Genomic DNA, 14,283 nt, shown 5'->3' with positions numbered 1-14,283 from the left:
CATGTGTTTGACACAAGACATAGAAAACCAAGGGAAAATCGAATGCTTTGTAATCTTTTAAGGTGATGTGTAGAGATCCAGTGGTTCTTGATAAACTTTAATTTTAATTTTTTTATTATATAATAAGTTTGATTCAACGTACAAACTTATTTTATGCGAAATGGGAGGATTTTCAATTATTGACACGAATATTCCCATGATCTTCTTTGAGTTAAACGTTGGTTTTTCTGTGTAGGAGTTATATGTATACATACATATATGATACTGAGTCATGATATCTCCGTATCTTTATGTCTATATTTGACATCATAGATTATCAAAATCTAAAAAACAAATTTACTTGCCCAAAAAAGAATGCGAATAAACTTTAATGATTGCTAAATTTAATAAACAAGATAAGATACTATAAGACGTAGTTTGTATACATGATAGGATAAATATGTGATATATAATATAAAGATAAATTAATGATAAAAAAGATGTAGGATATTATATTTAATGTTTGATATGATTTTAATAAGAGTGATTAAATTTATATATTAGATTGTAATGACAAAATTAACCTTATCATAATAAATTTTATAATTTCAAAGTTGTTGCTTGAGTTCATATTTATTATCTATTCATGCGTCGATAGTGCTTGCATGATTTATTTATTTTTACCTAATTTTATATATTATATAATATGATAATTGAACCCTTGATTTTGTAAGTAAAGTCAAATATCAAATTTTAAGTTAATCGAATGATACTAATAGTTTTATTGAAATTTATACAAATCATTTATATAATTATTTCGAGTTCATTTATATAATTATCATATTATATAATATATATAAAAATAAATAAAAGTATTATTTGATAAGTAAAATTATCACATCTCATAAAAAAGATACTTTATCTTTGTATAAAATTATTTATCAAGGGCTCATGATGATATCATGAGTTTTTTTAAAAACGTACCAAACGTGGGATAAGGAGAATTATTTATAATCCCTCTCTTATCCGGCATACCAACTATACCTTAAAGTTTTCTAGATGAATATACTTCTTCAAATGTTTGATTAATATTAACATTCATAGACCCTGTCATTCGACATTCGTTGTTAAATAATTTAAAAAAAATCGATGATTATTTAAAATTAACAATGCGATACAAAAGCAGATATTGTTCTTTAGTTATATTTAATATATGTAGGACTCTCCGGGAATTTGATAATGTTATATGTAATAGTAATACAGATGTTTATTTTTATTTTAAGAAGTGAAAGAAAAATCCACCGGGAACACACCACCCCGAAAATGGCCAAATGAGAGAAACCACACAGCAAAACTACCAAAAACACCTTTTGATCAATTCTTCTGTAGCTTTCATGCATTCAATTCACGCCTCATAAATGATCGATCCCTACCTTTTTTCTTCAAGGACACACAGACACGCACTTCTCCTCTTCCAACACTGCAAATGGAGCATCAGTGCAGTCCCACTTTCCCAGAATACTCCACGAGAAATCCTGCATCCTTTCAAGAATCAGTGAGTTGCAAAGAGTTGGTTTGGCCTCCAAGATTCTACATTTGCAGCTTCTGCCGAAGAGAATTCAGCTCTTCACAAGCTCTAGGTGGACACATGAATGTTCACAGGAGGGATAGAGCTAAGCTCAAGCAACAACATTCTCCCACCCCGTCCCCTCCAGATCAAAGCTCCCATATGCAGAAAGATTCGGCGATATTCTTTCGCGGCATTAATTTTCAGGGTCTGCAGATGTTTCCTTCTTTTGTTTCTGGTGGTGATCTTGAAACCCGAAAAACGTTGTTCAAGGACAGCGAGTTGTTAGATGAGACAGTGGTAAGCGGTGAGAGGATCAGGAAAAGTGACCATAGTTTGCAATGTTTGGGCAGGGAACTATTCACAAATTGTAAGAAGATCAGTGGTTCCATTGAAGATGTGGATCTTGAGCTCAGGCTATGATCAAACCCCCCCCTGGCCTGGATGCGGTGAAGTAAACTAAATCGGGTTTTTTGACGTCGAAAGATCGGTTCCGTAGACGCAGATTGCTGTCATGCATTAAGATTAAGTTCTACATATAGACCTAAAGTTCCTACAAGATTTTTAGCATCTTTTATCTTGAATATCGATGGGTTATAATATTTATGGTACAAATTTTCGCTTTGATCTCAGTATTTTGAATTGAATTTTCAGTTGTACGTTTTTATTGAGATATAATTGTAATGCTCGTGTTTTATAGGCTTGTGCATCGAATAGTGACAACTGATTTCTCAAGTCTTAAAAGTACTAGAAGAATGTACTTCAGTGAACATGAAGTGATTGATGGTTAAGAAATTTTCTTCAATTTTATTTGAATATAAACAAGCAACACTATTAATATATATAGTCCTTGTATTTTATTTGAAAACTCTTTCACAAAAGCATTTATTTTCAAATGTACATTGAGTTTTATTTATATTGTACATGTAACATGACTCTTGGAAAACTCTTTTAGAAGTTCAGTTGAGATAATTTTGTAATTTCAAAGATAATGTATAACTTAGTATGCAATACTAATTGTCTATGTTACATTTTCTATATTGAGTTTGCTAATTTGTTATATTGAAGTATGATGGACGTGTTTAGCCCAAATATTTTGAAGTCCACTATCAATTGAAGCCCTTAAAATATGAAGAGCCTAGTGGACAAGCCAACGAAGAGATTGGTTGATGACCACGATGGGAAGAGTTAGATTCACGATCTACGATGAAAGATCGTGGAAGATGGCCAAACTGCTTCGGTGGAGTGGAATAAAAGTTGAAAAGAATCAGAAAACGACGCTCTCGACAAAAAATCAACAAAAAGCTATAGCAAGCTTCTTCAAATCCTCTCAGTAGTTTGTTCATGTATCTTCAATTTTCAGCATTCTAGAATTTCTTTAATTTTTAACACATTCATCCAACTTTCTTGTAAAAATATCATTCAAGTTCATAATAACATAATTAAAGTTATCTCATTTTATATTTTTAGGTTTGAAGTCGTACTGAGGGAATTATAACGAATGGTCGAATCGAGACACACAACACTTGATAAAAGAAGTCGGATCATTCTATATTTGGTATGATCACGTGCTTGACACTACGATATACTATGTATGATTATGTGGGAAACATCGATTGTTGTTCTGAATTCAAATAAAAATATAATGTGATAGAGAAAAACATCAATTCACTATGTAATTAATATATTCCATTCCTGGGATGGTTCCTGAATTTAGCTTCCAATCCATTGCATCAGGGCAAAATTAGTTAGCTGTCATGCACAACACCGATTTACGTGCAATATCGGTCCTCAAAATCATAATCTAAAAGATAAGTTGTGATATTAATTATAAAATAATATTATTTTGTTGTTTTTTTAAGTAATGGTATGCTCTTAATTTAATTTGAATGAAAAGAAAATCGTATGAATAAAATATTTTTAAAATGTATGTAAGTATTACATAATCTGTATTGCTTGCGAATAGAAAAGATCAAATGCACGTCATTATCTTTGTACATATAACAATAAAAAATGTTATTAAAAAATAAAGTGAAGAGAGAGAATTAATGGAAAAGTATGGCGCAGAACATTGGCGGTGGCCTTAATAATTAGTGGGTGTAAGAAATTGAGTCAAATAGTTATTTAGTCAACTATTTCAAAAAAAATGGTTAATTTTACTCATATTTACAACAATAAATAATATTTTTGACATAAAAAAATAATTTTTCATAAGTAACCTGAATAAGAGATATGTCTGACAAATTGACTCGTGAGATCGTCTCATAGAAATTTTTATAATAATTAATAAGGTTAATGTGTGTGCGTATGCATATATACACATATATCACCTTCGGTTTAGAGATAGGCTTATCCAAACAAACAAATAAATTTGTTAATATATAAATTTAAAATATTTAGTTCGAATACATTGATTTAAATGCAACCGAAGTAAATTTCAAATCCATTTCGTCAACAATTTCAAAAGTTTTGTGATGAATTTGATACACACACACAAAAGATGTGTCATTTGAAATCGTTCCCTCAAATTCCCATGTATACCCCCTCCCCTCCAGATAATATACATAAATCCAAATTAAGTCATTTTCTTGCTCTTATATTTTACGAAGTTTCATTTTGTCAAGGGTCATTGCGAGCTTTACAGAGCTAGAGCAAGGGCGACAGTCAGTATTAACGATAATAGTAAAATTTGAGCCCAGCCTGCTTCCATCTCATGAACCCGGGGGGTTTGTATTTCCGAGAAACGAAAAAAAACGACGAAATTTGAAATTCAAAATAAAATATTTAAACTTTTTGTTGGAGAAGTTTTAATTTAATTTTCTAATTTATACTATAAAAAAGTTGAGCATATATCGTTGACCAGCTACATATGAGTGATGAAAAATTAAATCTTTTTGTGAAAAAATATCGAGATCCGTTCACGTACATAATAAGTTTAACCACAACACAGAAATGAATAGTACGAACATGCTCATATCCAAATCCTTGCCAACTTTAATTATTGTGATAATTACAGATTTATTGATTAATCCTTAGCCATTTAAATGATTACGGGGAGAAAATCATCTTCAAAATCGTTTTAGGACAAATGGTTCTCGTGTATCTGGAAATAACAAGCTTATTTTGAGACCAACTAGAGCTAGTTGCGTTCGATGATAATCGTGTGTGAGAATGAGCAAAAGAAATGAAAATATAAGAAGGGCATCACAGAAACAGAACAAAGACAACTTTCATCAGCAAAACACAACTACGAAGATTCAGAAGTTCACACAGGCAATACAACAACACAATCTAAGATACTTACATACCATGACCTTTGACGAGTTGCTTCATATACGTTTATTCGGACACCGACCATTTATTGTTAGAAAGTTTGGTATCCAGCGTCGACACTAGTTCAGCAGTTAAGAGTGGTGAGACTCCATCTGATTCAACAGGAAATTACCTTCACTATTTCTATGCACCTCGACTTTGAACTTCTCTTCCTTAACTCCTCTGTTCACCTTGAGGAGCATGTCGAACTTCGCAGATGTATCGTCCACCTAGTACAGGAAAGTTGGGACATAATTGATTGTCAGCCTACTTGCATGTGATTTTACAGACTCGCACACAAGGAGTGACTAGCACAATCTCGAGTATGAAAGTGCATTTTCTATGTATGATATATAGCAGTATGTTTTTATGTACAATAAGTAAATGTTTGACTACCTCACAAAGCCTTTATTTTTGGCCATGAGAGGCCATAATGCAGCAAAAAATGTTGTCTTGCAATAAATATGAAACTCAGATAGGGTAAGGTTCTACCAAGATCAGTTATTATCAATGCTAAACTATCATATGTCTATAGCATCATTCATTAGACTCAAGTAAAATGGTCCAAATATAAATTTATAAATCACTCGATCTGAAGACCACGAATTGCGTAATTTTTTGTGACAGAGCTAGCAACGCATCTGACATCAATACAAAAAAACTTCTAGTGATAATCTTTGACAATCCACGACTTTTATCTCACAAAGCTAATAAAGTTACATGCAGCGATTAACGCAGATAGCATCTATTAACAAGGCAGCCAAAAGAATCATTGATCAAACCGATGAATTCAAAAAATATGCAAACAAATGGGACGCTTTGTGAAGAAATCTACCATAAAAGTCTATTCGTTTCGAGATTCCTTGAATTAATTAACAGGAGTCATACAAAGAAAGATAAATGGCTAAACAAACTTGTCCGTGCCAAAAATCAAATTAGAAATTAACCTCAGCGTTTGCATGGACAATTTCCCTAAGTTCATAAGGGAACAACGAGTTAGATCTCTCCTGAATAGTTTTCACAGCATGTTGTGCTGCATCTTGGACAACTGGATCATGCACAGGCACAGATCGCCATCCACAGCTCTGCTCATCTGATTTGCAACAAAATCTTAGCAACCATTTTCTAATCCCACAGGGGAAAAAAAAAGTCTTCCTAAGTGCCAACCTAAATTCCACAAAATAACATTTCAAGCAAGCGAATAAACAAAGAATCAACTGCATTCACTCTATCTCACCCACATAGAGTAGGTGTCTGTTAACAATATCAGCAAGCGTAAAGTTCAACAAAGGTCGATAAACTAGAGGCAGCAATGTACTTATATCATGAAAAAACTGAAACTAAATTGGAAGTAATACCTTTCTTGACACCAAGATCAGAGGACGTAAACGAAGGAACATCTTAACATGCCTGAATTCTTGCAGCTCCTTGAAGTTCATCCATGGTTTCACCCAAACTTTTGCCTCATAAAGCTTCTTCTTCCCAGCATCAATTATCTCAAGTGTAAGATGATGTATAGTACCCGCAACCACTTGTTCTTTCGCCTTCACTACCCTCGCCAACTCAAAAAGTGAATTCTGGAAAGAAAATTGAAATAAAGCTCATATCAGATACGAAATAAGCCAGGGAGTTAAGAAGGTATCAGCTTGCGCAGTTGCATGGAGGAAGAAGAGAGAAGAACGCCTAATGAATACGTATATATCTACTTCACGACAATATCTCCGCTATTACGCTATTAATCTATCTAACAAAAAAAAAATACCTAAAGTTTCTTTAGCATTAAAAATCTGTAACTCAGAAGAAGGAAAAACAGGGACAAAACCCCCCTCCCCAACAAAAGGACGAAGCCGGAAAAATAGTACAAGAAAATAGATTCGATCGTTTTCCAGGGGAAAAAAATTCCAAATTCGATGTGTCATTTTTGTCGAAAATACAAACTTTGCTCCTATATACAACCCTGACATTCCAATTCCTCCTCTGCCCCATAAAACGCCATTGGACCATGAATCACTGAATTATGAAAAAGATCCTCAATACAGCAGCTCGATCGAAACAGGGAAAAAAGAAAAGACAAAGAAATAAAAGGTTAACAACATTTAAACACATACCTCTTTTTTATTGTGCTCTTGGACAGCATAACGGGCGATGTTTTCGATCTCAGCGCTGTTTTCAGAGTTGGAAGATCCTCCGAGGGTCGAAGCCATTTGAATCGGCTGATTATCTTCGTTGCTGCAAAACCCTACCCTTTTTTCTTCTGACTGATCGAGAACAGCAGCAATCGCTGATGAAAAGAACCAAAGCAGCAGAATGTAATGGAAATTCAACAAATAAATCGCTCTCATTTAGCAGTTGAGTTTTGCTCTGAGGAGAAATCTCGGTTTTATAATCAACGATTCTTGAATTTAAATAGTTTCTTAACACTTAAGTAAACAATTTAATTAAATTCTACCAAAAATAAATAGACAGTCTAGTGATTAAAGAATGAATGACATTTAAAAGTATTATAATTAGAAGATAATATATATTCAATAAACTTTTTTAAATTCCCCACACCTAATTTAAACTTTCATTCAACATTTATCAAAAAAAAATCTCTGTCTCTATGCTACTTTATTCACAGGAAAATATTTCTACATCCCTTATATTTATATATTTTTTCTCGTATCAGTTGTTTCAGATCCGATATTAATACATGATTAATGAATATTCAAATATGTATAAAAAATCTTGATATTAAATGATACATTTGTTTTTTCGGACAAAAAATAGTACACAAAATATGAAAAACCTTATATTAATATATGATAATTGAAGTACTCAAACATGTAACAAATATTGATATTAATAAATTTGTTTCAATTTTATACTCAAAATCTTATCTTTCAGTAAAAAAATAAAATAACTGAAACTCAAATATTATATATTACTATCATGTGTTCAATGTTTTATATCAATTTTCAACTTAGAAAAATACGTGGTTACAGAGAGGGCAAATATTTTTTATCAGATATTGCAAACATCTATTTTTTGACTGAATAAAAAAACGAAGTTTGATTTTTGGGATTTAAAACAAATTAATCCATATATATTATTAACTTTATTTTTTCTTTGAAGTGGGAATGGGGTGGTTGCTTGCTTTAATTATATTCGGTGGGTGGCGGCTGTACGCGTGGAGATCAGATGTAGTGTCTGTCTGTCTTCGTGGCCTCTTCCAACCTTAGCACTTGGCTTAACATGCAAACGTCCGAATGTCCCTTAGCTTTGAATTCAATCATTTAAAAAATATGGTCCATGGAGACGTTCGACCCTAGCACATGCATGTGCAGTACTATTCCAAGTTTCGAGTTCGGGTCCACAAGTTCTAATTTTGTTAAATTAAGCTTGTGCTTAGAAACTTGAGAAAACTTAATGTCATGGTAAGAAACTCAGTCCAGAAGAGTTTAGTAGGAAAGAATTTGGATCATAAATATAAGTTAGTCGAGTTCGAGCTTGACTCATGAAGCTCAAGCACATAACACGAGTTGGAGCTCAGGAGTGTAGCTTCATTAGGAGCTAGGGTGAGCACCGTGAGCTTTAGTTCAACCGAATTCTGATATATAGTTATGCATTTTAAGAATTTTAGTGGTTGAGTTAAATCTTAATACATGAATTTTGAGTTTTAAATATATAGTATTTTGGCATATTTTATATATATATATATATATATATATATATGCTCAATTTGATTCTACATTTTGTTTGTATCTCTGTTGATTTAATTAGATTATCTTCGATCCATATCTTCTATTTTTCATCTTTTATCTTCCAAAACAGTCATGATCTCTATTTTCAAAAATATTCTCCAACTCATATCCTCTAAATATTACCAAATACTTTCTTTTTTTAATTTATTTCATTTTAGAATACACATACACACACATATAATTAATTAATTTCATAATATATTATTTAACTAAACTTAATTAATTCGCTAAACATGACACAACTACATGTAATTCGCTAATTAATTTTCAAAAAGACTATATTGTAATTTTAAAATATCTCTTTTGTAATTATTTCTCACTTCTTTTCAATCATCTATATGAACAGTGATACTCCATAAATAGATGACCACTGTTGCATACTCTAAAATGGAAGAAACAAATAGAGCACGATTGGAGAATATTTCATCATTCATAATGGAGGATTCTTCCATTACGGAGGACGGTTGGAGATGCCCTCATAAATGTATGTTTACATAAATATTTTGAATAAACTAAAAAAATATAAATAATAAATAATTATTAATTTATGTGATAATTATTAAAGTAAAAACTTATACAAATAATTTATTTGAATGAATAATGTCATAGATAATTTAATTTTTTGATTTATTTTTCTTTAATTTAATAATATATTTATTAAATCTTTCAAGATACCTAAGAATATTTTTTTAACTAAGTTTTAAAATTTATCTTGTGCATATTTTTCAAATAATCAGGAAAAAAAATTAAAAAAAAATACATAATGTTCATCCCACGTTGTTTTTGAACACTCTTATTTGAACTCTAAGTGGAGCCATTAGCTGAAGATAAAATGTTCATTCAGGCATATAAATTTGAGAGTATAAATGCCCACATGAAATACCGAAGACCAAAATGATGAGGCAATCAACGATAACGATATCGGAATAAGCATAAATGAAATAATTCAATAAGATAAGATACCATATATGAAAAAGGCACGTCAAAATCTTGGTAGCTTCGATGCTATATGTAAAAGCACTGTCCTACATAACTTGGATGGACAAGATTCACACATATATGTGATTTTAAAAAAAAATTAGTGAACTCCATGTATGTGTGGTTAAATTTGAGTCCTTGATTCTATCATAGGGATAATGCCCCTACATGTAGGATGAAATCAACCCAAAATCTACGTGCCAAAGTGATGGTTGGATACAACCAACTTAAATGGAAAATATTTTTAAAATCATTTATTAATTAGTATGTTTTTTTTATACATGATTTTCAAAAGAGGTATTTAATTTTCGAACTTTATTTAAGAGTAACTTTTCTAGGAAATATAGCCAATTAGTTTTTTTCGATAATTTTTTAGGATCGAAGCATCGGATCCACGTCATTGAAGAACACGTGTCGATGAATATGAGGCGAACTTACTTAAGTAGGGGATATAACGGTAAGTTTTTAGGAGTCAACTCGCCGGAAAATTAAATAATTTTTTAATCAAAAAGCGGTGGGACCCAAATATGCGTGTCATTAAGTGCGATTCGTGTTTGCTTGTCATTGGTCCAGGTATTCTACTGTAATATTCTCAAAAAACGTGGGGCTCTACGATGAGGAGAGAGAGTTGAATGGACGGCAGGGATCCTCGTTTTCTCATTCAGTGTTTCTACAATTATATGTTTGTCGAAGACGTTTCACTTTCCTGCCCGCCTGCCCGCGACGGTGGCGGGCAGCTGCCCGCTCAATCAACAGTGACTATAATGTGGTCATGGATGTGCATAAAGTCTAGCTTGTTTCTCTCAAATCTCGTTGATTTCTCCGTCGTTGTGTTTTCGATTGTTCGAGGGAATTTTTTGTGAAGAGATCTGGAATCATGGCGGGTATCTGCTGCGGAGTTAATATTGGTGAGGCGGAGACGGCTGCGCCGGTAGAGCCGAGCTCGAAATCTTCTCGGAGGAGAAGGCTGCTAGAGATCCACCAGTTCAAGTTTACGCCCACCGATAAGGCCTTGGCGACTCCGATGGAGAGTGGTGGAACAAGGAAGCGGCAGAAGATGGAGGAGGTGGTTCCGGCGTCTTCGCTGAGGGACTGCGCGGACGCTGTTCACAACTGCGAGGTGAAGGAGATCGAGAAGAGATTGAGTGATGATGACGTACCTGAGGAGAAAGGGCCTGAAAATAAATCGTTTGATTTGAAAGCATCGACCTCGGAAACGCAGCTTGATGTGGTGGTTCCCGAGTGCCCAAAATACGGGATGACTTCTGTTTGTGGAAGGAGAAGAGATATGGAAGACGCGGTGGCGATACGCCCCAGTTTCTCTGATCGGAGCCTTAATTTAAGTGGCGGGATTCATCTCTTTGGAGTCTATGACGGTCATGGTTGCTCACACGTAAGCTTCGAAACTTTGCTGCGGAACACCTTGATTAAAAAAAAAAAAAGCAAAACTTTTTACTGAAAATGAGTTATGAATTGACTTGGTTTTTTCAGGTGGCAACAAGGTGCAAGGATCGAATGCACGAAATAGTGAAAAACGAGATCGAAAGCGGCCGTGGAGCTTCGTGGGAGCAAATGATGTCCGAAAGTTTCTCGAAAATGGACAAGGATGTCATCGAATGGTCTACCGCCAGCGGAAATAGGGACGAAGACCCTGGCTCTGTCTGCCGGTGCGAGCTAAAGACTCCGCAGAGTGAGGCTGTAGGATCCACCGCTGTCGTGGCGATCGTGACGCCGGACAAGATTATCGTCTCGAATTGTGGTGATTCTCGAGCCGTTCTTTGTCGGAAAGGCGTGGCGATTCCCCTTTCCGTGGACCATAAGGTTGATTAATATGCTGAAATTCAATACCGTCAAAAAAACTTTAAATATGTATGTGGTAATATTGGTTTAACGTGAATTTTTCTTTGATTACAGCCGGACCGACCAGATGAACTGAAACGGATTAACGAATCCGGCGGCCGGGTTATATACTGGGACGGGGCTCGAGTTCTTGGAGTCTTGGCAATGTCTCGCGCAATCGGTAATATTAATTTTCCTCCTCCAGCATTAACGAAACTTTATTTAGTTTCATTTCTTCTCAATCTCCATAAAGAAATTATTACGATTTCTATTATGGGTTTTCTTCAGGTGATAATTACTTGAAGCCGTACGTCATATCGGAGCCGGAGGTGACTGTGACGAAGCGGACGGCGGAGGACGAGTGCTTGATATTAGCAAGCGACGGGCTTTGGGATGTGGTTTCGAACGAGACAGCTTGTGGGGTGGCGCTCAAATGTTTACAGTCGTGTAAACCGAGATCGTCGCCAAGATCTCCGGGTAGCGACATCACCTTCACGGCGGCGGGGGACGAGTTCGGACAAGGCTTGCTCGGATGCGTCAATTCTTTTGACCAAACTAGCCCTGGCTCGCCAAAGCGCTGACAACGTGAGCGTTGTGGTGGTTGATTTGCGGAGAGGCCAATAATAGTAGGGGCAATTTGGTCGTTAAAGTGTAAAATTTATAGTTTTATAGTTATTATTAAAGCGATATGAAGTGTATTTTTCTACGCGCCTTGCAGATCAATTGCAAAATTTTAATTTAAGATTAATTAATGCGATATCCTCGATATTTTTGCTGATTACGATGATTTTTATGCAATATTATTACATCTTTCTCAAAGTCTTCATTTTGTTTTCGTAAACGAAAATTATAAAAGTCTAATACATGTAATTTTTTATTATTTTTCTTTTGACCGAAAACACATCTAATGATTTTTTTTTTTTTTGAAAAAGATATTCCTTTTCATTTTAGTATTCATTATGAAATGAGTAGGTCTTTCGTGAAGAATGATTCTGGTACGTACATGTGTTTAAGATCAAATTGTCAAGTTAATTACAATTAAATACTAGTTGTGCAGATAACAGGTCCGACAGAAAATTTGCCGTCGGATAAATGATACAAAAAGATATATATATATATATATATATATATATATATATATTTGTGTGTATGTGTATGTGTATGTGTGAGACACATTAATATTGTAACCCGAGACTATGGTTATTTGAGTTATGGAAATATTTCTATTAAAAAAAAAATGTATATGTGTGAGACATGTCACAAATCCGATTTGATTTATAAAATTTTTTTTATATTAATTATCAATCAAATTAATAGGTGTGAGGATAAAAATTCCAGACTTATTGGAGAAACAAATACTTTAGAAATTTGAGTTTGAGTAATATAATTTTGACCTACTTTCATGTATAAGCAAATAAAACAACGATACTTAAAAAATTTCAGAGGCAGTTTTAGTTTTTATTATTATTTTATTTTGGAAAAGGAGGCAGTTTTAGTTATAAATTCAAAGAAAACAACTAATATTATTTGACAAAAATTTGTGTGAGACAGTTTCACAGATCGTATTTTGTGAAACTGATCTCTTATTTGAGTCATCTATGAAAAAATATTACTTTTTATGCTAAGAATATTACTTTTTATTGTGAATATTGATCGAGTTGACATGTATAATAGATAAAGATTTGTGAAATTGTCTCATAACAAACCTGCTCATATTATTTCGATCCACAATCTCCACATGACCACATGGTTTGTTATTTTTGAAATTTTAAAATGGTCTTTTGCAATTTAATTAATTATCATGACACGTCCATAAATTATGAAATTTAAATATCTGTACTATAATTTATTATATTTTAATTTTTTTTCTAAAGATGACGACGTGCTATACATAAATTATTTACAATATAGATAATTAGATCTTGTGAATATTATTAATATTCCGTGTCACACAGGTTGTCGATGTGCGATTTATTATTATTAATTTATTAGACCACAAAGTTCAAAAATTTATATGTATCTTGCTTGCCTTATAAGATGGTGGAGATATATATTTTTCCAAATAGAAAAAAAAAACACATAATTCTTTGTACTTAATTAAGCAACCAACAAAACAAAAATTTCAATATATACATAATTTGTCATATTTCTCATCCCGGACCCGAAAACATGAAATCACTCCACTCCAATTAACACTTTTTGCCAATGAAAAAAAATCGAAAATAAAATAATTAACTATATGAATTTGAAAAGTTAGGTCGAAATTTTATCAATAATTTTGTCTATATTTAGAATAAAAAATAAAAATTTTTACATAAAAATGAGTGATTCAAATAAATAGATGAGTCAACTAAGATATTTAATTGTGAAATTAGTCTAACTCATGATATTTTTGACATAAAAAATAAGTGACTTTCAATAAAGAAATGAGTCAACTCTGTTTATATTTAAAATAATAAATAATACTTTTGATAAAAAAAAAATAGATAGACTCAAATAAAAGATAGTCAAGACCCAATCTCAAAAAATTAAAACGGGAGACCTGTTTTATCCATGCTTGCAAGTGTATTTTCAAAATCTATTATTCTTATTTAGAAATTTACATGTATATTTTTTCACGTCGTATTTAAATCCTAAGATTAAATAAGGTTTTGCTAGACGTGTGGGCCTTGTAACGGCAACGTCGTGTTATTTTGAAGGGAATTAATATTGGAGAAACTTTTTCAAAAGTCAAATAAAAAAAGGGTTAGTTGTGACCAAGAATTTTTTAACATGTGTCCAAGAAGATATAAGCTTATTCAATCTCTTGTTTATATAAATGATACATTTCGTTTCCGCCAGGTGACAACCTGAAATTGTAAAGAA

At 32.9% G+C, this 14,283-nt stretch overlaps 1 protein-coding gene and 2 pseudogenes across 1 annotated transcript; 2 read left to right on the top strand and 1 right to left on the bottom strand.

The window, feature by feature from the left end:
- Positions 1-1,465: 1,465 nt before the first annotated feature.
- Positions 1,466-1,969, top strand: LOC142538431 (zinc finger protein 1-like). The gene has a single exon (XM_075643753.1). The coding sequence runs from the start codon at positions 1,466-1,468 to the stop codon at positions 1,967-1,969; it is 504 nt and encodes a 167-aa protein (XP_075499868.1).
- Positions 1,970-4,755: 2,786 nt separating this feature from the next.
- On the bottom strand, positions 4,756-7,268 carry LOC142540430 (cysteine proteinase inhibitor 6-like; annotated as a pseudogene).
- Positions 7,269-10,315: 3,047 nt separating this feature from the next.
- Positions 10,316-12,170, top strand: LOC142540429 (protein phosphatase 2C 37-like; annotated as a pseudogene).
- The last annotated feature ends 2,113 nt before the right edge of the window (positions 12,171-14,283 follow it).

Source organism: Primulina tabacum, chromosome 3 (assembly GCF_025594145.1).
Source record: "Primulina tabacum isolate GXHZ01 chromosome 3, ASM2559414v2, whole genome shotgun sequence".
Taxonomy (NCBI): Eukaryota; Viridiplantae; Streptophyta; class Magnoliopsida; order Lamiales; family Gesneriaceae; genus Primulina; species Primulina tabacum.
Note: the sequence above shows the minus strand (reverse complement) of the source record. Positions and strands in the feature narration are given on the sequence as shown.